A 27406-nucleotide genomic window follows, 5' to 3' on the forward strand; every position below is an offset into this window, starting at 1 on the left:
AAATCATCATGTTATTGAAGAGAGTTTACTTCCTGCCTTTGACCTACTATTTAACACTTGATATATATGGGGTGACATTCAGTCATCACTCTACAGAGGTTAGAAAAATAATTATCATGGGGTGCAGAACTCTGTTCTTTGCACTATCTTGTATTCTTTTTGCTTATTATATTTCTGCCCCCATCCCAGAAAACGTGGAAGAAACCTGGAAAGTAGGGACCATTAATGCTCTGGTGAAAATGCTTTCATTTACGGTAATTTTTCTTTTTCCCTAGGGAATGGGGATGTCTTGTTATAAGTACATGTAAATTTTATTTCAGTTAGTATTTTGAGAAAGACTTAAATCAACCAAATAATGTTAATATGTTTAATTTAATTAATCATTAACATGTTTACTTAAATCTGTACAAAGCAGGGGAGAAAATTCTTACTGATACCAGTATATCTCTAAAGATAAAGATTATATATTATAATAAGAATAAAAGAAATGGTATTGTCTAGAGGAAATTTAGGGGATTATTAAATCACTTGGTCATATTTGACATTTCTGAAGAAACTTAGTCTCATATATTCTTTGACAACTTACATGTGTATAATTATTATGTTTTTACATTTTGATGTATATTTAGTATCTATACTGTTTAATATTTTTCTCTTTTGAAGTGGTTTTCTCCAGAACTCTTTACACTCTTTGAATTATTAAGAACCCCAATAAGCTTTATTATATAGGTTATATTTATCAATATTAACTGATGATGATAATTCCATTACAAATGAACATAAATGATATATTTTTATCAAAAAATATATTTTTTAAAATAGAAAAAAACATTTATGATAGTGGCATTGTTTTTCATTATTATTCTTTTTAATGTCTCTATGGAAGATAGCTGGATTCTCATATTTAGTCTGTTGTGATATTACGTGTCATGTAGCTTCTGGAAAACTCAGCTATATACTCATGGGTGCACTATATAGATTTTAAAGTCAGAAAGAGGCATAATATTATGCACACTTCCTGAATGTGTCTCAGAGACCCATAAGCATTGCAAGATCACACTTTGAGATCTGCTGCTCTTACCTACCTTAATCCTAAATTGCTAGATTTTAGAGTTTTTTTATGACCATACCCGAATTTGAACTCAAATCTCCCATGTTGAAGATACCACATTCCTTCTCTCAAAACATGCTGGTATCTGGAAGCCTCATAGATAATAGTGATAACAAGAAACTAGGGAGAAAGCAGCAACAGACAATAAGTGATCAGAAGAAAGAGAGTAATGCATGGGATATGAGGAAGAGACTGCCTGCCGTGCTACCCAGAAGAGATGACAGATTTCTCAGACTAGAAACCTGGGGCATCTTCTATTCAAAGTCCAAAGTTTGCTGAATGACCTCAGCCTCCCATTTTTTTCATATTAATTGCTAGTGTCTTGTCTTTTTCACTGGACAACAGAGGAAAAGGTGTATGAGCAAGGGCCAGCCCTACAGTGACTGCTGTTATCTTCCCTGAATAGCACACATATCTTTAGACTTTAGAGTGACTAATGCTTATTTCCTCAATGTAAGCACATTCTGTAACTGTAAGAATTTTACTTTTACTTTCTCAAATAAAAAATAGAATTGAGACATTGTACATTTAAAATAGAATTGCATTATGCATTTGTTTATATATATGTATTATATATACTCACACAATTAGAAAGAAAATATTGAGAAAGAATTATTTTAATGATTATTCTAGTATTGATCAACTTCTACTTGCTTAAGGGGTAACGGTTCTTTTATTGTCATTACAAAATTACAATAACTCAAGTGATTCTTGGAGAGATGCTAATTTTTAAACATATGTCAGGGAAACCTATATAATGTTTCTTGATAAAAATGATGTAAAAAAATACTCTGCAGTTACACATTCAAATTATATAGTATAAAGTAGGAGACAAACATGAGTTTTAAAGACAACAAGATCTTAGAGAGTTTATCTAATTCTTCAGTGGCTCAGTTTTTTCAATTGCAAAATGAGAAGGCTAATCAACAAACTACGGTGTTACTATGAAAATAGGAGCATATCTATCCCATAATACCATTTAATAATGTGTAGAATAGTTGCTGATTATTATTTAATAGACAGGTAGTCAGCATCTATTCCATGAGAGAAGCTGTGAGAGATGAGGAAACAAAAATTAAACTTAATTTAATTTAATAAAATAAAATTAAAATAAAACTAGCTATAGAAGTTAATTTTAAAATGACACCTTTGCTAAATTGAAGGAATCTTTCATTGCAATTATTATTGACTAGGAATGAATATTTTATTCAACAACATTTTCTATCCAAGATTATTTTTAATATGTATTAATAATATTGCTAAAATTTACTGAATACTTAATGATATGCTTATTGTATTTTAATGTCCTTATAAGTATTATTTAACCTTTACAACTACACTTTGAAGGAGTCACTATTATTATAGTTATTTTATAGATGAGGAAAATGAGGCATAGGGAGTAAGTAAACCAGTCATGCAGTCATGCATGTAGTTGATAAATTGAAGAATTAGGAATCAAACCCAGACGGTCTAGATTCAGGCTCTGTAATTTTAAATCATTGTTCCACTTTTACAATTCAATTTTAAATTTTCAGTAAAATTAACTCTTTTGGTTGTATAGACCTTTGAGTTTCAACAAAGGTATAGAGTCATATAACTGCCACCACAATCAAGATATGGAAACATAATCCCTCAAAACCATACTGTTCCTTTGTGGCAAACATTTCTCCACCCTTAGTCTGCTGTGATCCTTGATCCTTATGATCATTATATAAGGATCCACTGATCCTTATATTTCCTTATAGTTTGCCCTTGCCATAATGTCATATAAACTGACTCATGCTGCATATGGCCTTTTGAGTCTGGCTTCCTTTCACTTAGCATATTCTTTTGAAAGTAATCCATGTTGTTGAGAGTTGAAAACTTAAATCTTTTTTTTTTTTTTTTTTTTTTTGAGATTGTATCTGTCTCTGTCACCCAGGCTGGAGCATAGTGGCGCAATGCCGGCTTACTGAAACCTCTGCCTCCCAGGCTCAGGTGATCCTCTCACCTCAGCCTCCCAGGTAGCTGGGACCACAGGTGTGCATGTGGATTACGTGAATAACCATGCCTGACTAAGTTTTTGTATTTTTGATAGAGGTGGGTTTTCAACATGTTGCCCAAGCTGTTCTCAAACTCCTGACTCAATCTATCCTCCTGCCTTGGCCTCCCAAAGTGCTGGGATTATAGGCATGAGCCACTGAGCCCAGCTTTAAATAATTTTTAAAGCTATATAGTGTTCCATTATACAGTGTATCACAGTTTGTTCATAATAGTCAGTTGAAGATTATTTGAGTTGTTTCCACTTTGGGATGGATATGAATAAATCTGCTCAAACATTCATATATAGCAAACTTGTTTAACCTTTGGCCCATGGCAGCCCAGGACTGCTTTGAATGTGGCCCAACACAAATTTGTATTATAGGCCTGATATAGGCTTTTGTGTGAAAAAGTTTTTATTTCTGTTCATTAAATACTTGGAACTAGATTTGTTGGGTTATATTATAAGTGTATATTTAATTTCCCAGGACCTGACAGTTTTGCAAGAGGTCTGTATAATTTTGCATTTATAGCACCAATATAAAAAAGTTCCAGTTACTCTGCATCTATATCAGTACTCAGTATTTTCAGGCTTTTTAAAATTGAATTTTCTTTGTAAAACATGAGGGGGACATATTTCTGTTGTTTCATTTCTGAATTCTCTTCTCTTCCTTTATCAGTCTAGGATTTGATCAATACTGCACTGTATTAATTACTGCATCTTTTTAGGAAGTCTTGAAATCAGGTTGTATGAGCACTCCAACTGTGTTCTCCACTTTCAAAATAAAGTTGTTTACGTTTTTAAATACATTTGATGGTTTTCTGTTTATTTCACTCAATTACCAAGTGGAGGTGTCCAAGAATAATTGTGGATCATCTATTTCTTCTTTCAATTCCATCAGTTTTTGAATCATGTATTTTGAGGTTCCTTTAATGGGTATTCATTTTTCATTATTGTCTTTTTGGTAAATTATTTTTGTCATTATGTAATATATGTCTTTATCCTTAGTCATTTTTCTTGATCTGAAGTCTACTTTGTGTGATGTTATTATAACCACTATAGTTTTCCGTTAATTATTGTTTGCATGTTATGTGTTTTATCCCTTTACTTTTCGATAGTCTCTATCATTATATTTAAGACGAATTTCTTTTCTTTCTTTCTTTTTTTTTTTTTTGAGACAGAGTCTCGCTTTGTTGCCCAGACTAGAGTGCAATAACGCAATCTCAGCTCACTGCAACCTATGCCTCCTGGGTCCAAGTGATTCTCCTGCCTCAGCCTCCCGAGTAGCTGGGATTACAGGCGTCTGCCACCACACTCGCTAATTTTTGTAATTTTAGTAGAGATGGGGTTTCACCATGTTGGTCAGGCTGGTCTGAAACTCCTGACCTGATGTGATCCACCTGCCTCAGCCTCCCAAAGTGCTGGGATTACAGGCATGAGCCACTACACCCAGCCAAAATGAATTTCTTATATATAGCATATACATCATGCATGTGAGTAGATCAAAAAACTTCTTTTAGAAAATATTTCTGTTTCAACTGATGTGTTTATATTTGATATAATTTTTGATATTGGAATTAGTTCTATAGTTGCATCATTGTACTCTGTTTAAGCCCTTATTTCTTATTCCTCTATTGCCTGCCTGCCTTTGGATTATCTGAATAATTTTTAGTATTCCGGTTTTGTTTTTCCATTACAGTTTTGGCTATTTTTTTTTTTACTTTATTTTAAAAAATGAACTTTCTAGAGATTACAATATGCATTTCTAACTTTTCACAGCTTACATAGACTTAATAGTCAACTCCCTTATATAGAACATAAGATATTTTTCAACCACATAGATTCCTTTACCCTTAATGCTTTATCATTGCCATGTGTATTGTATTTATATATATATATATTAACATTTTCAGACATCTTAACACATTTTGCTTCAAACAGTTATAATTATTTTAACAATTTTAGGGCAGATTATAATATATTGTATTTACTCAGTTGATCTTCCTTGATTTCTGAAGTTCCAGATTTCTCTGTGGTATCATATCTTTTTGGCCTGACGAAATTCCTTCAGCATTTCTTTTTAGAACAGATCTGCTTGTGATAAATTGTTCTAATTTTCCTTCTTGCATGTGGTACTGTCTCTATTTTTCCTGTATATTTTGCATTTCTAAAGTATATTTCCATTGTGTATAAAATTCTAGGCCATCTAGTCTTTTGTGTGTGTGTGTGTGTGTGTGTGTGTGTGTGTCAGAGAGAGAGAGGGTTTTGCCATGTTGCCTGGGCTGATCTTGAACTCCTGGGATTAAGCAATTCATCCATCTCAGCCTCTCAAAGTTCTGGGATTACAGGCATGAGCTACAGCGACTGGCCTATTCTTCTTTATCTTTGGTTTTCAACAGTTTTATTATTATTTGTCTGAAAGTAGTTTTATTTGAGTTTATCCTTTTTGAGTGTTGTCAAGCTTCTTAGATTTGTAAATACATACCTGTCAGCAACTTTGGGGAGTTTCTAGTCATTATTTCATCAAATATATTCTCTATGACAGTATTTCCCTCTCTTTCTTTGGCTACAATGACACAAATGTTACATGTTTGATATTGTCTCATGGGTCCTTAGATACGCTCCATTTTATTTAAATTTATATTTTTCAGATTATATAATGTCATTGACCCTTTACTTGGTCATCTACATTTATTATTATTATTATTATTATTATTATTATTATTATTATTATTATTATTTGAGACAGAGTCTAGCTCTGTCGCCCAGACTGGAGTGCAGTGGCACGATCGTGGCTCACTGCAACCTCTGTCTCCCAGGTTCACACAATTCTCCTGCCTCAGCCTCCTGAGTAGCTGGGATAACAGGCACGTGCCACCATACCTGGCTAATTTTTGTATTTTCAGTAGAGACGGGGTTTCACCTTGTTGGTCAGGCTGGTCTTGAACTGCTGACCTTGTGATTCACCTGCCTTGGTCTCCCAAAGTGCTGGGATTTCAGGCGTGAGCCACCGCACCCGGCCCATCCACATTTTATTGTTAAGCCCATCCAGTGGATTTTATTTCAGATAATTTTTTCCAGTTCTAAAATTTTTATTGTTATTTTTATATTTTCTATTTATTTCTTGAGAATGGCTATTATTCCATTCATTTTCAGATAATTCATCTTTATCTTATAGAGGATGATTATAATAATTGCTTTAAGATTTTTGATTTCACATTTGTAACCTCTCAAGTTTTCATCTGTTGATTATGTTTCCCTTAGGGAAATGCCTCATTTGTCTTGTTCTTTTTATGACAACCAATTATAAATTGTATCCTAAGCATTTTGACTCTTGTTATGAGATCCTGACACCTTTTAAATTTCTTTGGAGAATATTGGGCTTTTATTGTTGTAATTGTTTTGTTTGGGGAGGCAATCAACCAAGTTAGCTATAGACTGAATGATTTGCCTTTCTTTCAAGGAAAGTGACTCCAATGTCAACTCAGTTGTGAAAGCTTTTCCTGTGCTGTTTGTGTGCCTCCGCCATGCTTCTTTGATTTGGCTAAACACTGCAGTTTGCAGGTGGGATCAGACTAATTTTTTTTTTTTTTTAATTTGCAGAATCTGGGAAGAGTTTTCTGCCATTATCTCTTCTCTGGGATTTCCTCCACATTCTTGGCTCCCAAGATCCTTTTTTTGGCCAGGATTCTTTTTCTGGCTAAGAGTAGTTTTATTTAGGGTTTTAGTCATCTGTGATGTTATGCAGTTTCATATAACTGGGTCTGCCTTCAGGGTGAAGTTTTTAAAGAAAAGAAAAGAAAACATAGCCAATGGTTCTTTTGTACACTTTGTACACGAGTGGCCCCTTTTCACAGTTACTCTGGCCAGAGAGTCTTTGCTCAGGGTTTTACATGCTTGAACCTCCATCACAGTGAAAAAACATCTCCTCCAATGGAACTGACCTTGGAGCATAATGGGAGAGGAAAAAGAGAAAAAATAATAAAATGAAAATGGGAATTACCTATCTCCCCATATACACACTCTGATGCACAGGATACATGTTAACCAATCCTATAGCTAGAAAAGGAGGATTTCTCTTGAAATATTTGCTTTCATCTCCTTCTCTGTCATTCTGGGGCTTAGTCCGATCTCAGGCCAAAGCCAGAAGACAAAAGAAAAAATTGTGAAACTCACCCTCTCTTATGAATTTGTATTCAAGTTTTAACTTCCCTCTTCAACACATGTCCTTTTGTTTATTTTTCAGTGTAGGCTGGTAGTGTTTTTATATGGTGTGCAGAAATTTTAGTTATAATTGGCTAAAAGATTGTCTTTGGAAGGTTTACTGCATCTTGTCTGGAACTGAAAGTCACCAGAACCATTAAGAGTAATAACCCCATTACAGATAAGACTCAATAATTAATAAACATATCTATCATGAGTATATTCTTCAAGTCTCTGATAAAAATAAATTCATAAGAAAATATTGAAATCCATAAATATATTTGCATGAGATTAGTATATTTTTTGTTAAAGGTAGTCATGAAGGCTGGGCACGGTGGCTCACAGCTGTAATCCCAGCATTTTGGGAAGCTGAGGCAGGTGGATCATTTGAGGTCAGGAGTTCAAGACTAGCCTGGCCAACATGGTGAAACCCCATCTCCACTAAAAATACAAAAATTAGTCAGGCAGTAGTGGTCCATATCTGTAATCCCAGGTGCCCAGGTGACTGAGGCAGGAGAATTGCTCGAGCTTGGGAAGCAGAGGTTGTGGTGAACCGAGACCATGCCACTGTACTCGAGTCTGGGCAACAGAGTGAGACTCTGTCTCAAAAAATATATATATTCAAGAAGACTGCAGCATAAAACTGCTTTATGGTAAATTTGAATATTTTTTCATTCCATGAATATATTATTTGGAAAATCATCTTTGGTAAGTTGATTGTCTAGTAACTTGAGCTTATGGTTGTTGGGAAAACAAAGTAAAACAATGTATGGGATTTACATTCAGGGTTATTTCTCTTTTGGTAAATAAATAAAATCAAGTGAGGGAAGAAGAAAATGAATGTCTCTTTTTATTCTTGCCATAATGTTGAGTATAACCACTCATTTCATCTCCTAACTTAGCCTGCTATTAACAGATAATAGGTATAGCTATAACTGAAGGAAATGCAAATGGAGGTAAAATAAGTAAAAAATGGAGGTGTGATACTACTCTTGAGAGCAGGTTAAGAATCAACAGATGGGTTTTTAAAAAGTCAAATGAAAAATCTACAAGGTATCGGATTTTTTTTTGCATATAACACCAAGGCATGATCCACTAAAGAAATAATTGATAAGTTGGACTTCATTAAAATTAAAAACTGCCACTTTGTGAAAGATAAGAGAATTAGAAGACAGGCCACAGACTGAGAAAATATTTACAAAAGATATATCTGATAACAGACTGTTATGCAAAATACACAAAAAGCACTTAAAACTCAACAATAGAAAATAAACAATCTGGCCGGGCACAGTGGCTTACACCTGTGATCTCAAAACCTTGGGAGGACAAAGTGGGAGGATCACTTGAGCCCAGGAATTCTAGACCAGCCTGGGAAACACAGCAAGACCCCGTATCTATAAAAATTAAAAAGAAAAAAAAAAAAAAGAAAACAAACCATCTTATTAAAATGTAAGTTAAAGATCTTAAGAGACACCTTAACAAATAAGTTATACAATTGGCAAATAAGCACACGCAATAATACTCCACTCATCTGTCATCAGGGAAATGTAAACAAAAGCAACAATGAGATATTACTACACACAAAAAATCCAGAACACTGGCAACACCACATGCTGGTGAAGTTGTGCAACATCAGGCACTCTCATTCATTGATGGGAATTTAAAATGGTACTGCTACTTTGGCAGTTTCTTACAAATCTAAACACATTCTTACTATACAACCCTGCAATCATGCTCCTTGGTATTTAACCTAGAGGAGTTGAAAAGATGCCCACACAAAAGCCTATACAGAGATGTTTACAGCAGCTTTATTCATAATTACCCCAACTTGGAAGCAACCAAGATATTCTTCAGTAGGTGAATGAATAAATAAACTATCGTAGTCCAGACAATGGAATATTTTTCAGTGTTAAAATGAAATGAACTAACAAATCAGGAAAAGACACGGAAGAACCTTAAATTTATATTAGTAAGTGAAAGAAGTAAATATGAAAAGGCTACATATTGTAGTATTTCAACTATATGATATTCTGGAAAAGGCAATAGTATGGAGATGGTAAAAGATCAGTGATTGCCAGGATTAGGTATAAGGGAGGAGGGATGAATAAGTGGAGCAGTGAGAATTTTTAGAGCAGTGAACATACTCTGTATGATAATACAAAGGTGGACACATGTCATTATACATTTGCCCAAACTCATACAATGTCCATATCAAGAATGAACCCTAATTCAAGCTATGAACTGGGTAATTCTGATATGTCAGTGTAGGTTGACAAATTGTAAAATGTACCACTCCAGTGGGGAATATTAATAATGGGGAGAGGCTAAGCATGCCTTGGGGCAGGGTGCATATGAGAAAACTCTGTAACTTCCTTTTATTTTGCTATGAGCTTTCCACTGCTCTAAAAAAATAGCCTTAAATGACTCACATATGACTCACATAAATGACTCACACATCTCCCTAATTCCACAAATGTATCCTGCAAGATAAATTTTCCCTACAAAATATCTCTTCTGACTGTGTCTTCATTTCCTCTGTCATTTTCCTAGACTAATATCCCATCAATCTGCAACAGAACTGTCTGAAAAACTTTCTAGATAATGGATATGTGATATTCATTGGCAGGCATTTTGATGGAGGTCTCTTTTGGCAAAACATTAAACTTTTTCCCTTCGATGTTTGCATTCTCAAGTATTTGATAAACCTAACCTCCAAAGAACTACATCTCTTATGATGACCTCAAAAATGAGATTTGGGTGAAGAGAGGCTGAGAGATTGGGAAGTCAGCTATGCATGTTACTTGAATAAAAATCAATTATTCTGTATTTTGACACCAATGTTTGGATGTGTCTTCAAAATTTTGACTTCGAAAAGATAATATAAATTTTTCCTATTTCTAAAACAAACCATCCAAGCAACTAGAATATTTAAAAAAGAAAACAGGTTAAAATGAGCATCTCATAAGAGAAAAAGTAAATGTTTCTAGATAAACAATAGGTATTTGTTAGAATGCAATGGCTGTGGGGAAAACTGGATTTCCATGTCCAAAAGAATGAAAGTGGACTCTCATCTTATATGAAAGATAACTCAAATGAAAATAAACTCAAAATGGATAAAAGACCTAAATGGAAGACTGAAACCATAAAACTTCTAGAAGAAGATATAGGGGGAAGGATCCTTGACACCAGCCATTGGCTTTGGCAATGACTTTTTAGATATCACACCAAAAGCTTTTGTAGCTCAGATTACAAAAGCAAAAATAAATAAATAGGGCTATATCAAACTAAAAATCTTCTGCACAAAAATTTAAAAATTAAAAATAATTTTAAATAACAAAATGAACAGGCAACCTGTAGATTGAGAAAAATGATTGCAACAACATATCTAATAAAGTTACTATCCAAAATTTATAAAGAACTCTTACAACTTAAAGCAGAAAGAAATAACCTGACTAAAACACGGACGAAGACCTGAACAAACATTTCTACAAGAAAGACATAAAAATGGCCAAAAAAGTGCTCAGCATCACTAATCATATGTAGGATGAACAAGTCTAGAAATCTAATATGCAGCATGAAGACTAGAGTGAAAAATCCGTATTGTATTAGTAATTTAAAAAAATAAGTAGATTTTAGCTGTCCTTGTCACAAAAACCATGTGAGGTAATGGAAATGTGAATTTATTTTAGTAACAATTTTACTCTCTCTCTATATATATTTCATAACATGTTGTAAACCTCAATTATACACAGTAAATTTATTTTATTTTATTTTATTTTACTTTATTTTATTTTATTTTATTATTTTTAGATGGCATCTCACTCTGTCACCCAGACTGGGGTGTAGTGGTGTGATTTCAGTTCACTGCAACCTCTGCCTCTTAGGTTCCAGCGATTTTTCTGCCTCAGCCTCCCGAGAAGCTGGGATTACAGGTGCGCACCACCATACCTGGCTAATTTTTTGTATGTTTTTTAGTAGAGACAGGGTTTCATCATGTTGGCCAGGCTGTTCTCAAACTCCTGACCTCAAGTGATCTGCCCACCTCGGCCTCTCAAAGTGCTGGGATTACAGGCGTGAGCCACTGCGTCCAGCCCCAGTAAACTTATTTTTAAAAAAGAAAATAGTGTGTAATACAAGGAAGTAAAAAAATACCAGTTTAAAAGGAGTCTTGAAAGTCGGGAGAAGATTTTAATTTGATTCCTTGACAAAGTGAAGCTCCTGAATGTTTGTGGTTATATAAGTAAACAGAGAGTCTGGTCTCAGAGAAAGTGCAATGAGTGTGTTATAAAGATCCCAGGATACTGCTCAGGTACTGTCTTAAGTTATATTTTGACCTTGGGCAAAATATTTGATATTTTCCATTTTGTTTTGTTTTGACAGGCTACCTTATTTGAAAATATAGGTCTTATGAAGTATGAAGAAGTATTGTCCATGTTAGTTAAACTGGACTTTACAAAACCAATTTCAGATGAAAACATTACAGTGACTGACACTACCTTTAGTGGCATTCCAGTACGTTTGTATTTACCAAAAAGGAAGTCAGAAAGACAGAGACCGGCTGTAATTTATCTTCATGGTGGTGGCTTTATCATCGGAAGTTGCAGTAAGTACACTTTATATGTGTATGTTACAAATTATATATGTTTATATTAAAATAGTTTGCATGTACATATGTAAAACTGGGAGAACATTTGCTGATATGATATTAATTTTTGTGGTATGTACATGTAGTTTAGCAAAGATATGATAGATTGTATCAATCATGGTTCATACATATTTCTTCACACACCACTTGGCAAATAACATTATAAAAACACTAGATGAGATTTTTGCTTTAAAACCTTTACAATTAAATGAACTTACACTGACAGCGTAGAATGAGAAGTTCAAGTTAGTAAACTTGAAGTTTAGGTTTGAAATTACCTAAGGACCTGCCTTCAGTTTCAGAAAAACTGACATGAATAAGATGTTTTAAGTGTTGAGTCAGAAATAATACAATTTGTAGCTACTGAGTAGGAAGCACATGTCCAAGCTATAGACTGTGGTGGAGCAATGATGTTGAGACTTAGAATCTAACGCATAACTTTGATCTTAAAATGAAAATATAACATTAGATAGAATGTTAGAAAATATAGCATAGAACTGAGTGAATAAAAATAGAACTGATAAAACAGCTCCTCCCTGGAAGTCTATGTTCCCATCTAATGTTTGGAGATAACCACAAGAGATACAGTGACGTAGCTGAGATGCATGCACACACATTCATATCTTTACTTTTAGCCTGTGAGGGAATATTACCACCACACAGCACAGAGTACAAAGGATATCATACTAGGTATTTAGAGGATGTTAAGAAGCAAACAATAATACTCCTTTCCTCAAAGAACCTACAGCCTGATCATTATATCCAGAATTGTAGCTTCATGGTCTGCTATTTTAAAAAAAAGCATAAAATGCTACTGCAAGCAGTGGGGTGGTCAACTTTTATTTTGCTAGGTAAGCACATTCTAGGAATAGATATTGTCACAATTTTTGAGGTGCACTAACAGACACAGAGAGGTTAAGTAATTTTCTCAAAGTCCTACTGTTAGTAAGTGGTAGAACCAGTAGCCAAATGAGCAAGATCCACATTTAACCATCACACCACTGGTGAGCAGTCCTTCCATGTGTTCAGTGTGGCTTATGAGAAGAGTATCTGGCATTAGATTAATGTTTTGTATTCAAAAAGACAGTAATGATGTAGTTCTTTTTGAAGAAAGAACTATGGTTGAATCTCTGAATATATGAAACTTATAATGCTGATCATAATATTATGTTCTGCTTAACTTCAGAGTTCTGGCTTATTCTAGTTAGAGTTCTATGGAAAACCATAGTAATGAGTGTTTCAGTTTTAGAGAGTGAAGACATACACGTTCTTTCTTCTTTTCCATAGTTCTGCAAATATTGAGCAATACAAGATTTAAGCAGAGGACAGCCAAAATATTGTGCGTGTTACTAATAAGAATTTAAAGGATGTATCTTTAGTTCTTGCTTAATGGGTCAGACTTGAGTTACACATATACCCAGGATCGTATTTAACAGTGCTGCACAATCACCAGTCTCTTCCTGGTGAAATCTGCCACAGAAGGGAGTGAGCATCCTCTCTCTGGCCCATCCTTGGTGAATGATGCCCCTTTGAAGCATGCAACGCAGTGGAACTGGAAGGAGAGTTCTGATAGAAAAACTAGTGGGTCAGCAGGGCATGCCAAGTTTCTTTTCCCATTGTCACTAATCAGATGTCTTTGTTTTTGGCGAGGAATGATTTGGTAGGTGGAGGATTAGGAAGGTTTTGTTACTCTGACAGAGGTCCTTTCACATGATGACAAAAATGAAGATTATAAAGATTCTACCAATTAATTACAATCTATACTTCTGTCATGTTTCATGAGTATCATGAGTTTTCCATTGCTCTTTATTTACAGGGTATACTTTTATGTTTATTTCTTTCATTTCAGGCAATTCGGCTTATGACTTGCTGAACAGAGAGACGGCAAACAAACTTGATGCTGTTGTTGTGGGAGTGGAGTAAGATAAAAAAAAAAAATACTGTGATCCTTGCCCTCAGGACAAAGGATTGATTTATTGATTTCCAAAGAAAGTCACCCAAGCCTCGAAAGTGGCTTGAATTGTAGGGAGTTTTTGTTTATACTAAAATCTTTTACTCCTGTTATAATATCCGTGTCTACTCAAAAGGACCCAATTTTCCTTTCATCTCTTCCTTTGTAGTTAACTCTGAGAGGCATTGAAGGGTGAACATTCTGGGCAACACAGCTGTGAAAATCTCCGGTAACATAAAGGTCCTAGAAGGACCCAGCTTAATCCCAATATAATAAACATAGAAAGAGGGAGCTAGTTATCCATTCCACATTTGGGATGTTGGGTTTTATTTCAGCTGGTAATGGGAAGATGAATTTTACAGATACTTTGGGTTGGAGGAACGTCAGGTGACAAATGTTGGGACTATATGATAATTTCAAGTCATTCTCAAAATTAGAGATCTTAGTAGTTCACAATTTTTTGTTAAAATTTCTAACAATATGTGAGAAAGACTGATGATTGTCCAAAATGTTCAACACTTTCTGATGTATTCAGGTGTACTCTGTACTTCTAAAACCATCATCCTCAGGATGAAGAACTTTTTCCATCTTTCCTGCCGATTTCAGAGTGCAGAAATACACTTAGAGACTTTCAGCATCCTTATGAAAAGAGAAAATAGTGTAAATTCTTGTGAGAAATTAATAGGATCAAATAGAACATACAAGTTGAACTAATGCCGTCCTGTTTATTATTGCTGCTTTAGAGCAAGCAGAAGAATCCCTTATGCTTTCAGAGATATTTCTAACTTAAACTAAGTAGGATATTCTCCCTTTTACTCTATAGGTTTAACGTGTTTAACCTAGTATGCCACTTTATCATTTTTAAATATACTTCTAAAATGGTAATATATAGAGTATCTGGTTCAAGAATTTTATCAAGTAATTTTATCTTAAATTACAAATTTATCATAAGTAATTTTATCAATTACTTAAGATATTTGTTGTTCTTTGCCCATGTTTAAAGTAACAATCACATTTTCGATATGTTATTTTGTTTAGATTATACCATATTTTAGATACTTGAGATACAGATTATAGTATGACAAAACTGCTAGGACCATCTTTGTAATGTTTATTGCCTAGTATTGCCATATGAATAATTTACTAACTGTAATTATGGATATTAAGATTACCACTATCAATAGAAATTAAAAATTGGACAGTTCAATAGCTCCTATATTAGAAGGCAAGGTATGTTTTATATATATATATATATATATATAAAACCACATACATATATATATAGTCATTAAAAGATACTGCAACAATTTACCTTACAAATAAATTGCAATGATTAAGGAAGATTCTTTGCTATACTTAAATATTATTTACATTTCAAAGCTTTTATTTTGAATCAAGTTTTCAGGTAGTGCTCATGATATGAAATGAGACAAGCAATCTTATAGAATTTTGACCTAAATACATTGCTAATAAAAGATATCTACAAATAATTTACTTTCATATTTTCTCCCTTTAAAAAATATTTTGTGCCTTCCCAACAATAGCTCTGAAAATTGTTGACCCAGAAAACATAGGCAACAAAAACAAAAATAATCAAATATGATTACACCAAACTAAAAGCTTCTGTGCAGCAAAATAGTTAACACTCTGCAGAGACAGCCTATAGATTGAGAGAAAATGCTTGCAAGCCATACATCTGATTAGGGGTTAATATCAAAAATATTTGTATTTTGAGCTCAAACAATTTAATAAGAAAATAAAAAGCTCAGTTAAAAAATGGGTGAGAAATTTGATTGACATTTCTCAAAAGAAGACATTCAAATGGGCAACAGATATATGAAAAAAATATTCAACATTGCTAATCATGAGAGAAGTGCAAATTAAAACCACAATGAGATATCATCTCACACTTGTCAAAATGGCTATTATAAAAAAGATGGAAGTTAACAAGTGTTGGCACTGGTGTTGAGAAAAGGAAACCCTTGTATAGCATTGGTGGGAATGTAAATTAGTACAATCATTATGGAAAAGTCTACTGAGTTTCTTCAAAAAACTGTAGGGAAAAAATAGGTTAGCCTGTTGCTGTGTTATTATAGATAGAAGTAAGTTTAAGAGACTTCATTCGGCTCTATATTTGAGATGCTGTTAATCTGTGACTCTACCCCCAATCTTGTCCTTGCTAGAAACATTGCTGTGCTAATTAAAGTTGAAAGGATTCTGGGCTGTAAGGAATGTGCTTTGTTAGATAAATGTTCAAAGCCTGCTTGGTTTGAAGGTCAGTACCATTCCTTTAAATCTCAGTAAAAGAAAAACATCTGTCTCCTGCCCGATCCTGGGAAAATGTAACAGCTCCGTATATCTGTAAGCCTTACTGCTGATTTACTCCCTTATCTTTTTGGCAATAAATACTGAGGGAACTCAGAGACCGGTGCCAGTGTGGGTCCTCTGAAAGCACAGCACTGGCCCCCTGGGGCCCCGCTTTTCTTTCTCTATACTTTGTCTCTGTGTCTTTATTTCTTTTCTCAAGTCTCTCATTTCCACCTAGCGAGAAGCACCCACAGGTGTGGAGGGGCAGGCCACCCCTTCATCTGGCGTCCAACGTGGGAGCTTTTTGCTAAGGTGAAGGTACACTGGAGCGTGGTCATTGAGGACAAGTCGACGAGAGACTCCCGAGTACTCTACAGTCAGCCTTGCGGTAAGCTTGTGCGCTCGGAAGAACCTAGGGAAACAATGGGGCAAACTAAAAGTAAATATGCCTCTTATCGCAGCTTTATAAAAATTCTCTTAAAAAGAGGGGGAGTTAAAGTGTCTACCAAAAATCTATATACGCTCTTTCAAACAATAGAACAGTTTTGTCCATGGTTTCCAGAACAGGGAACTTTAGATCCAAAAAGATAAGGGAGTAAATCAGCAGTAAGGCTTACAGATATACGGAGCTGTTACATTTTCCCAGGATCGGGCAGGAGACAGATGTTTTTCTTTTACTGAGATTTAAAGGAATGGTACTGACCTTCAAACCAAGCAGGCTTTGAACATTTATCTAACAAAGCACATTCCTTACAGCCCAGAATCCTTTCAACTTTAATTAGCACAGCAATGTTTCTAGCAAGGACAAGATTGGGGGTAGAGTCACAGATTAACAGCATCTCAAATATAGAGCCGAATGAAGTCTCTTAAACTTACTTCTATCTATAATAACACAGCAACAGGCTAACCTATTTTTTCCCTACAAAAAACTAAAATTAGAATTACTATAAAATTCAGCAATCTACTTCTGGGTATCTGCCCAAAAAATTGGAAATTGGTTTGTCAGAGACATGTCCTCACTCCCATGTTCATTGCAGCACTATTCACAATAGCCAAGATGTGAAATCAACCTAAGTGTCCATCAACAGATGAATGGATAAAGAAAATGTGGTACATATACACAAGGGAATACTGTTCAGCCTCAAAAAAAGAGGAAATTCTGTAATTTGCGACTGCATGGATGGAACTGGAGAACATTATCCTAAATGAGATAAGCCGGGCACAGAAAGACAAATACCACAGGTTCTCACATATATGTGGAAACTAAAATCATTGAAATCACAGACACAGAGGGTAGAATGGTGGTTACAGAGGCCAGTGGTTAGGACCAGTGGGGAGATGATGGTTAAAGGGTACAAAATCTGTTAAAAAAGAGGAATTCTTTTTTAGTTCTATTGCACAATACAGGGAATATACTTAGTAATGTTGTACAACATTGCAAAGAGAATAAATATGTTTTTACCACAAAAATATTAAGTATTTGAGGTAATGGATATATTAGCAAGCTCATTTTAATTATTTCATATTATGTTATGTTATATTCATAAATCATAACATCACTTTGAAACCTATACATTTATAAAATCATAATTTAATTAAAATTTATGTAATACTTTCTAAATAAAAGTCTTTACAAATCATTATTGTCAATTTAAAGTAAAAGTTTTTTCTTGAGCCACCAACTACGTTGAGAATCTGATGAATAGTACAGGGTACCGCCCCTCCTGATTGCTCTTCTGTTGAAAATTTTATTAGAGTGAAGACACATCCTTCTCTTTCTCATCTCCCTACAGAGCCAACATTTTAGAACTTTTATACCGGTGTCTACTTTTTATTTTAAAACAAAAGTTAGTAGTAAGCCAGGTTTAATTGATGAAATTAAACTCAAAGTAGGGCCAATTATGTTCGATGGATCAGTTGCTTAAATTGGTAGATATTTGGATATATATAACCAAAGATTAATCATAAATGCTTTGTTGCTTTTTTTTTTTTCTTTCTGAAGCTATAGACTATCTCCTCAATATTATTTCCCTGCTGCCATTGAAGACATTCTTTCTGTTGTCAAGTTCTTTCTACAGGACAAAATTATTGAACGATATAGAGTGGATCCCATGCGAATCTGTATTGCAGGTGATAGCAGCGGGGGTTCATTGACAGCAACAGTGACTCAGCTGGTATGTTCTATGTCTTACGTATGTTTACAATTCACATACATACTGTAATTTGAATACAAGAGAATCATTGTATTTCAGTTACAATCTTTCTATTGGTCTTATATTTTCAACTTTGAAATAGCAAAAATGAACAAATATACAAACAACTTTCTGTACCTTTTTGTATAATTATACCTTAGATAGATATGGCTTGAAAGGCGTTGAGAGGACATTGCACATAATGTTAAATAAGGCTCTTATTTGTCCCATCAATTTTAAGAAAACTATGCCAATGTCCAGGGCTACCATTTAATATGACAGAGGCTTGTTTTTCTCCTTAGGTCAATTGTAAGCGTAAACCATGTTTTAAATCCTGTAGAATATCATCAGATAACATCGGCCCTGTGTCATGCTTGTGTAGAAGAATCACTACTGTGACAGAGAAAATTTACCTGATTTTAAAACCCTTGTCATATGTAATAACTGCCCAAATAAATATTGAAAAATGATTTCAGTCTAATACATAATTCCCACTATTTAATGGAACAAAATTGGCATAAGCAGAGGAATATCCTTTCCAATTATAGAACAGCCCCTGCTTATAAAAGGGATGTAGTCTCAAAAGTTAGTTTGTAAGTTCTTATTGTGCCTTTAAGTAAAAATAAAACAAAATAAAACCACTATGAATGAAGGTGGCTTCTCGGCATATCCCATTTAGCATAAGAGGAAATGAACCGGGTGAGGTGGCGCATGCCTGTAATCCCAGCACTTTGGGAGGGCTAGGCAGGCAGATCACGAGGTCACAAGTTTGAGACCGGCCTTACCAATATGGTGAAATTCCATCTCTACTAAAAATACAAAAATTAGCCGAATTAGCCAGGCATGGTGGCATGCACTTGTAATCCCAGCTACTCAGGAGGCTGAGGCAGGAGAATCGCTTGAATCCAGGAGGCAGAGGTTGCAGTGAGCCAAGATTGCATCACTACACTCCTGCCTGACAACGGAGTGAGATTCTGTCTCAAAACAAAACAAAATTGGAAATGAACTTAAATCCTGTTCCTCTCTTCATGATCTCAGAGCCCCTCTGGGCCCTTAGCTTTGAGGATCCATGTATCTTCAAGCAGATGAAGCAAGTGGAGTTGTGGTCATGGATTAAAACCTTCACTGTCTGCAGTGGCAAACTGATGAGCAGAGAGAGAGAGAGAGTTCAGGGCAGCACTCTCAACATAGGGTAGAGGGCAGATAATGCCTAGGAGAGCTTTCTAACAAGCAGAGCAGTGTGGAGGGTGGAGTAAGGGATTAAATGCTTATGTGCAGTTATTCCTAGACCACATGTCTGTATGCAGAGCTTTGAATGTAATAATTTTGAAGTTTTAAAAAAGATTTTTGAAAACTATTCCAATAATATCAATAGTATATGTTACCTATCTCTAAACTGGTCATTTCACCTTTTAAGGTAACTTTCCCTGCCCTTATTAAATTATAAAATTCAGATTAAATTAATACCTTAAATTATTAATACAACAATCCATATAAAGCTTATAAAGTTCTAAAAAGCTTTTCAGAAATTATCTGAATATTCTTTGTTTATGTGGAATGATGGAAACATCATCACACAAATAGAAGCTATGAGAATAATAAAATAAAAATTTTCATTAACAAACCTCCAAAGCAGGAAATGATTTTTCTGAAAGAAAAACAAGAGGCATAGACAGCAGCTCAAAAGATGTGTACTCTCTGGTTGTAGATAGGCTCAAAACTTCTTATTGCCAATATCTGTTCTGAATTTCAGTGTAAATAAATTCTTGAGGCATGTCAATTCTTCCACAGTTAGTCTTACTGCCTTAGGGTAGATTTTCAGAAGTAGAAAAACTTGGTGTTTAAGGTTTTGTGAGACATACTGTTTGTTCAATGAGTTTTACCAGTTTGCTTAGACACTAGAAATGTAGATAGGTGTTGGATTCATTCCAATCCCACATGCAGTACATAATCATATTTACAATGATGTTTTTTTTTTTTTTACAGTGGTAAAGGGATATAATTTCCACTATAGTTTTGTTGTACATTTCTTTCACTACCAATGAAATAGAATACTTTTTACTGATAAAATTAAAAATGTGAATGATTTTATTTCCTCCTTAATAAGCTCTCTATTCATAGTCTTTGCTAATTTGTTTCATAGAATATTTTTCTTTAAAGAGTACAATTATTTGTTAACTAAAGATAACCTTTGTCTGGAATTTATTTTTGTGAATCTGTTTGTATTTTTTATGTGGATATAGGCTTGTTCATCTTCTAAAATTTTTTTCTTTTTTTTACACTTAGAAAACTTCAAACTTGTAAAATATTGTAAAAGCATGGCTATTATTATTTTTCTTTATTAGTTTTCCCATTGCCTTTAATCTTACAAAAACTTTCTGGTTTAGAAACTTGATAAAAATATTTCATATAAAGTATATATTTCTTATCTATATGTCTACTTATAATCTGTTCTATCTCTAAAATCATTAATATACTAATGCCTCTGTGTTACCAACATTATGAACTGTGATAGGCTTTCATATCTTATGGAGCTAATGTTTTCAATTATTTTTCCTATTTTAATTTAACGTTTATTGTATCTTTTCACCTGTCAAACCACATCAGACTTTACCTGTGTCTCTTCAAACAAAAATGGAGCCAAGCTAATCGTTTACCTGCTAGAACATGAACATTTTCAGGAAAGATAATTCTTTTCCACTGCCTATAGTGATAATACTAAATATAGTTAATATTTATTGAACACTTGCTACATTCCTGGAACTCTTCCTCATGAGTTTTCATCTCATTTTCACCATACAAAAACCATATACAGTATATAATGACATATAAAATCATTAATTTAGAGATCAGAAAGCTGCGGCTTTGAAAAGTTAGGTGAGTTTATCAGCACAATGCCATAAAATGAATATGTTGTAAAGCCAGAACTCAAACTAATTATGAAGAGCTCCAAGGCCTGTATTTTCAAACTCTGTGTGATATTTCTTTTCAGTCTCTTCTCTGCTAGTAGATTGGGTATTGGATATCATATCACTGAGTATGCTTTTGCATGTGAGACTGTTTCAGTGCATTGCTTCAGGGGGACACAGGGTGGTATGTGTGGTTGCTTTGGAGAAGTACGGAGCAGAGACTGGAAGGGTTAATCCTCAAGGTGGAGAGGATGGAGTCTGAAGGGCAGAAGTTTGATGATACTGAGCACCCAGAAAGCCCCAAGTGGAAGTCCCCTAGCACCCAGTATGGGTTGAGTATGTGTTCTAGGATAAAGCAAAAATAACCTCTCTCACTGGGATTTATTTATGGTTGCCCATAGTTTGTCCAGGCACTGTCAGACCTTCTTCATGCTGTAATGAAGGAAGGGAATGAGGGAGCCTATGGGAAAAGGGAAATTAGTGGGAATTACAACTAAACTCGATGTTCTAGGTGAAAAAAATAATTGGTAATTTAGGTGAGGAAGATTTCTCACTAGGTTAAACACTCAATGAATATCTTGTGTATATCCATTGTCATTTATGGGAGGCCACACATAGGAGGGTGAGACTTGAAAGACCAGATACTACACACCCAAATCACTGGATAAATGGGGGATGCACTTATGAATCAGTGACAAGGTCCAGAGATGGAATATAGAAGACTCAGGGATGATGTGCTTGGTGCAGGGAATGAAATAAGACTCTTGAAAAGGACATCTAGCCCAGGAAAGAGCTATGTCGAGGTGGATGATCTTGAAGCCATGTGGGACATGAGAGCATATTCAGCAGTGCTTCAGACTTTCTGGAGCAGGATAAATACCAGGCACAGGTGACTATGGAAGTTACTGCTTTGAAAAATCTGCTAAAATCAGTAGGAGCCACTGAGGGATCCCAAACCTGTCTGAGTAGGAATTAAAGTTATAGATCAGCACTTTTCAGCACTTTGCAACTGTACTCAACTGACATATCTCCTCAGGATGGGCCCACAGCCTGCTGGTGTGGAGCTAAAGGAGCAATGAAAAAAGTCCAAAGGCAAAGCAGAGCCAAGAGTAAGCTGCTAAATAAAAACCTTCAAAAACCTAAGCACTTAATCTAAAGAGGTCAGTGGAAGATGGCAACCAGGTGCTGCAAAGGTATGGGAGAAAAAGTACTGACACCAAGATAATCAGGAATAACAATGGCATGTTGAGGACATGTACATGAGATGCCTATATGAGCACTTTAAAAGAAAACACACATGAACACACACACAATCGGTGTGTTAAAGATACCAGACTAATCTGTACTCTCCCTTTAAGATATAGTTCCTGACCTCCAAATTTTTCTTTTTTATCTTTTCTTTTTAATTATTGTGAGTACATGGCAGGTATATATATCTATGGGTATGCAAGATGTTTTGATGCAGGTATTCAATGTGAATTAAACACATATTGGAAAATGAAATATCTATCCCCTCTAGCATTTATCCTTTGAGTTACAAACAATCCAATTACACTGTTTATTTTAAAATATACACATAAGTTATTATTGACGGTAATCACCTTGTTTTCTATCAAATAGTAGGTCATCATGCTTTCTCTTTTTTTGTGCCCATTAACCATCCTCTCCTCTCTCCCATCCTTCCATTACCCTTCCCAGCCTCTAGTAACCATTCTACTCTCTAGGTCCATGAATTCAATTGCTTCTATTTTTACATGCCACAAATTATTACGAACATGCATGTTTGTCTTTCTGTGTCTGTCTTATTTCATTTAACATAATAATATCCAGTTCCATCCATGGTTTTGCAAAGGCCTGGATATAATTCTTTTTTACAGCTGAATAGTACTCCATTGTGTGTATGTACCACATTTTCTTTATCCATTCATCTATTGATGGACACTTTGGTTGCTTTCACATCTTAGCTTACAATGTTTCAGCATTGTAAACAGTGTTTCAACAAACAGGAGTGCAGATATCTCTTCAACATACTGATTTTCTTTCTTTTGGGTTTATGTACAGCAGTGGGAATGTAGGATCATATGGTAGTTCAATTTTTAGTTTTCTGAGGAAACTCTAAACTGTTCTCCATAGTGGTTGTACTAATTTACATTCCCATCAACAGTGTACAAGGGTTCCTTTTTCTCCACACCCCTGCCAGCATTTGTTATTGCCTATCTTTGTATGTAAGCCATTGTAACTGGGATGAGATGGTATCTCATATACTTTTGATTTGCATTTGTCTGATGATCAATGATGTTGAGCACCTTTTCATATGCCTCTTTGCCATTTATATGTCTTCTTTTGAGAAATGTCTATTCAAATCTTTTGCCCATTTTTTCAATCAGTTTGTTAGATATTTTCTGTTGAGTTGTTTGAGCTCCTTATATATTCTGGGTATTAATCCCTTGTCAGATGGGTAGTTTGCAAATATCTTCTCCTAATCTGTGGGTTGTCTTTTCACTTTGTTGATTGTTTCCTTGCTGTGAAGAAGCTTTTTAACTTGATGTGATCCCATTTGTCCATTTTTTCTTTGGTTGCCTGCATTTGTGGTATATTACTCTAGAAATCTTAGCCCAGACCAATGTCCTGGAGTGGCTTCCCAATATTTTCTTGTAGCAGTTTCATAGTTTGAGGTTTAGATTTAAGTCTTTAATCTACTTTAATTCAACTTTTGTAAATGGTGATAGCGATCTAGTCTTATTCTTCTGCATATGAATATCCAGTTTTCCAAGCACCAAGTGTTAAAGAGAATGTCTTTTCCCCAGTGTATGTTCTTAGCACCTTTGTCAAGAATGAATTCACTGTAGGTGTGTGGATTTGCTTTTGGTTTCTCTATTCTGTTCCATTGATCTATGTGTCTGTTTTTATGCCAGCACCATGTTGTTTTGGTTATTATACCTCTGTAGTATAATGTAAACTCAAGTAATGTGATCTCTCCAGGTCTGTTTTTTGTTTTTTTTTTTTTCTTTTTTCTTTTTTTGCTAATGATAGCTTTTCATATTCTGGTTCTTTTGTGGTTCCATATAAATTTTAGGATCATCTTTCTATTTCTGTGAAGAATGTCATTGGTATTTTGATAGTGATTGCATTGAATCTGTAGATTACTTTGAGTACTATGAACATTTTAATAATATTGATTCTTCCAATCAAGGAACATGAAATATTTTGCCATTTGTTGGTGTCCTCTTCAATTTTCTTCATCAGTGTTTTATAGCTTTCATTATAGGTATCTTTCACTTCTTTGGTTAAATTAATTCCTAGGTATTCAATTTCATTTGTGGCTATTGTAAATGGCATTACTTTTTAAATTTCTTTTTCACAGTTTTCACTGTTGGCATATATATATCAGTTATATCTATATACATATATATGAGCACTTTAAAAGATTTTTAATTTAAATTTTTAATATTTTTTCTTTTTAAATTTTGTGGGTACATAGTAGGTATATATATCTAAGGGTATGCAAAATATTTTGATATATATAACTGATTTTTATATGTAGACTTTGTATCCTGCAACTTTACTTATTTTTCAAATCAGTTCTAATAGTTTTCTTCTGGAGTCTTTTGGTTTTTCCAAATATAAGACCACTTTGCCAGCAAATAAGGATAATTTGACTACTTCTTTTCCAATTCGGATGCCTTTTATGTTTCTCTTGTCTGATTGCTCTAGCTAGGATTTCTAGTACTATGTTGAATAGCAGTAGTGACAGTGGGCATATTAATCTGTTTCCATGCTGTTGATAAAGGCATACCGCAACTGGGAAGAAAACAAGGTTTAATTGGACTTACAGTTCTACAAGCTGGGGAGGTCTCATAATCATGGCAGGAGATGCAAGTAACTTCTTATGTGGCGGGAGCAAGAGAAAAATGAGGAAGAAGCAAAAGCGGAAACCCCTGAAAAACCCATCAGATCTTGTGAGACTTATTCACTATCATGAGAATAGCACGGGAAAGACTGGCCTCCATAATTCAATTACTTCCCACTGGTTCCCTCCCACAATATGTGGAAATTCTGGGAGATACAATTCAAGTTGAGATTTGGGTGGGAACACAGCCAAACCATATCATTCCTCCCCTGGCCCCTCCAAATCTCATGTCCTCACATTTCAAAACCAATCATGTCTCCACAACAGTCCCCCAAAGTCTTTACTAATGTCTGCATTAACCCGAAAATCCACAGTCCAAAGTCATATCTGAGACAAGATAAGCCCCTTCTGCCTATGAGCCTGTAAAATCAAAAGCAAACTAGTTACTTCATAGATACAATAGGAGTACAGCTATTGGGTAAATACAGCCGTTCCAAATGGGAGAAATTGGCCAAAACAAAGGGGTTACAGACCCCATGCAAGTCCCAAATCCAGCAGGGCATTCAAATTTTAAAGCTCCAAAATGATCTCCTTTGACTGCGATCTCACATACAGGTCAAACTGAAGCAAGAGGTAAGTTCCCATGGTCTTGGGCAGCTCCACCCCTGTGGTTTTGCAGGGTACAACCTCCCTCCTGGCTGCTTTCCTAAGCTGGTGTTGAGTGTCTGCAGCTTTTCCAGGCACGTGGTGCAAGTTGTCAGTGGATCTATCATTCTGGGGTCTAGAGGATGGTAGCCCTGTTCTCACAGCTCCACTAAGCAGTGCCCCAATAGGTCCTCTGAGGGGACTCCAATCCCACATTTCCCTTCCGCACTGCCCTAGCAGGGAGGTGTCAGCAATTTAAGGCTGTCTTCCTAATATCTCCAGTACCTCTTTCAGTGAAGTTAAAACCAGTTACTGTGATTGTTCACCTGATTTTTTATTCTTAGGTAGGTGCTTTTTTGCATGGATAGTTGTTCAATTTGATGTTCCTATGGAGAGGATGATTGGTGGAGTCTTCTATTTGGCCATCTTACTTGGCCTCCTTGAATAAAACAGTTTAATGTTCCTGAGATGTAGTATAAATATTTTGAAAATAGTCACTGAGTACTGTTGGTTTTGTAAGTTTATCTTATAATAACTCATGTTATTGAAGTGAAGACTTAAACTTCTATAGTTTAAAAATCTTTGACCAATTCACATTTTATTATATATTTTCAGCTAAAGAATGACCCAGTATTCAAAAACAAAATTAAGGCTCAAGCTTTAATTTACCCTGGTTTACAAGTACTTGATACCTTAGCGCCATCTCACCAAGAAAATGAACATGGCCTGTTGCTAACAAGGGATATGGCAATTAAAATGATATGCTTATATTTCACCAATGATGAAGTACTTCCTCAGGCAATGAGAAAAAACCAACATATGCCTCAAGAATCAAGACATCTGTTCAAGTTTGTCAACTGGAGTAACTTTCTTCCTGATAAATATAAAAAGAACTATATTTATATGGAACCAGTTCTTGGAAAACTTAATTTATCACATCCAGCACTTTTGGATAGTAGGTTATCACCCTTGTTAGTGAATGATTCCCAGTTACAAAAGTGTCCATTAACTTATATCCTCACCTGCCAATATGATATTCTAAGAGATGATGGACTTATGTATGTCACACGACTTCGAAATGTTGGAGTCAATGTTGTTCATGATCATTTAGAGGATGGATTTCATGGAGCTCTATCATTCATGTCATCACCATTTTATTTACAATTAGGCATCAGAGTGAAAGATAAGTATATTAGTTGGTTAGAAGAAAATCTATAAATCTATAAATCATACATGTCAGTAGATAATCATTTAGTTAGTATTCTAATCCAAAGATTATGTTTTAAAGTCTTGTGAGTTTAATGGGCAGAACGATGGTATGAGTTTGGAATAAATCAAAGTTTAAATCAGAGTACGTTTAATCTAACTTTAAATTGTGCACTTTTGAACAAATTATTTAGTTTTTCTACTCTTAAACCTGGCTAAAATGAAGACATTGTTGTATTATTCCAATTTTATTTATTTTGCTTGATAAACACTAAATATTCACTAATATCAGTAAAGTATAAAAGTGAGTATGGTTATAAGCAAAGTAGGCATAACAGTTTCCGGGCAGTGATAAGAATGGGAATGG

At 34.8% G+C, this 27406-nt stretch overlaps 1 protein-coding gene across 1 annotated transcript; it reads left to right on the forward strand.

The window, feature by feature from the left end:
• The first annotated feature begins 1186 nt into the window (after positions 1 to 1186).
• LOC111555775 (arylacetamide deacetylase-like 2) lies at positions 1187 to 27051 on the forward strand. The gene is made up of 5 exons (XM_023232112.2): positions 1187 to 1381; positions 11715 to 11937; positions 13829 to 13898; positions 18240 to 18411; positions 26449 to 27051. The coding sequence occupies exons 1-5, from the start codon at positions 1187 to 1189 to the stop codon at positions 27049 to 27051; spliced, it is 1263 nt and encodes a 420-aa protein (XP_023087880.2).
• Positions 27052 to 27406: the final 355 nt, after the last annotated feature.

Source organism: Piliocolobus tephrosceles, chromosome 2 (genome assembly GCF_002776525.5).
Source record: "Piliocolobus tephrosceles isolate RC106 chromosome 2, ASM277652v3, whole genome shotgun sequence".
Classification (NCBI taxonomy): Eukaryota; Metazoa; Chordata; class Mammalia; order Primates; family Cercopithecidae; genus Piliocolobus; species Piliocolobus tephrosceles.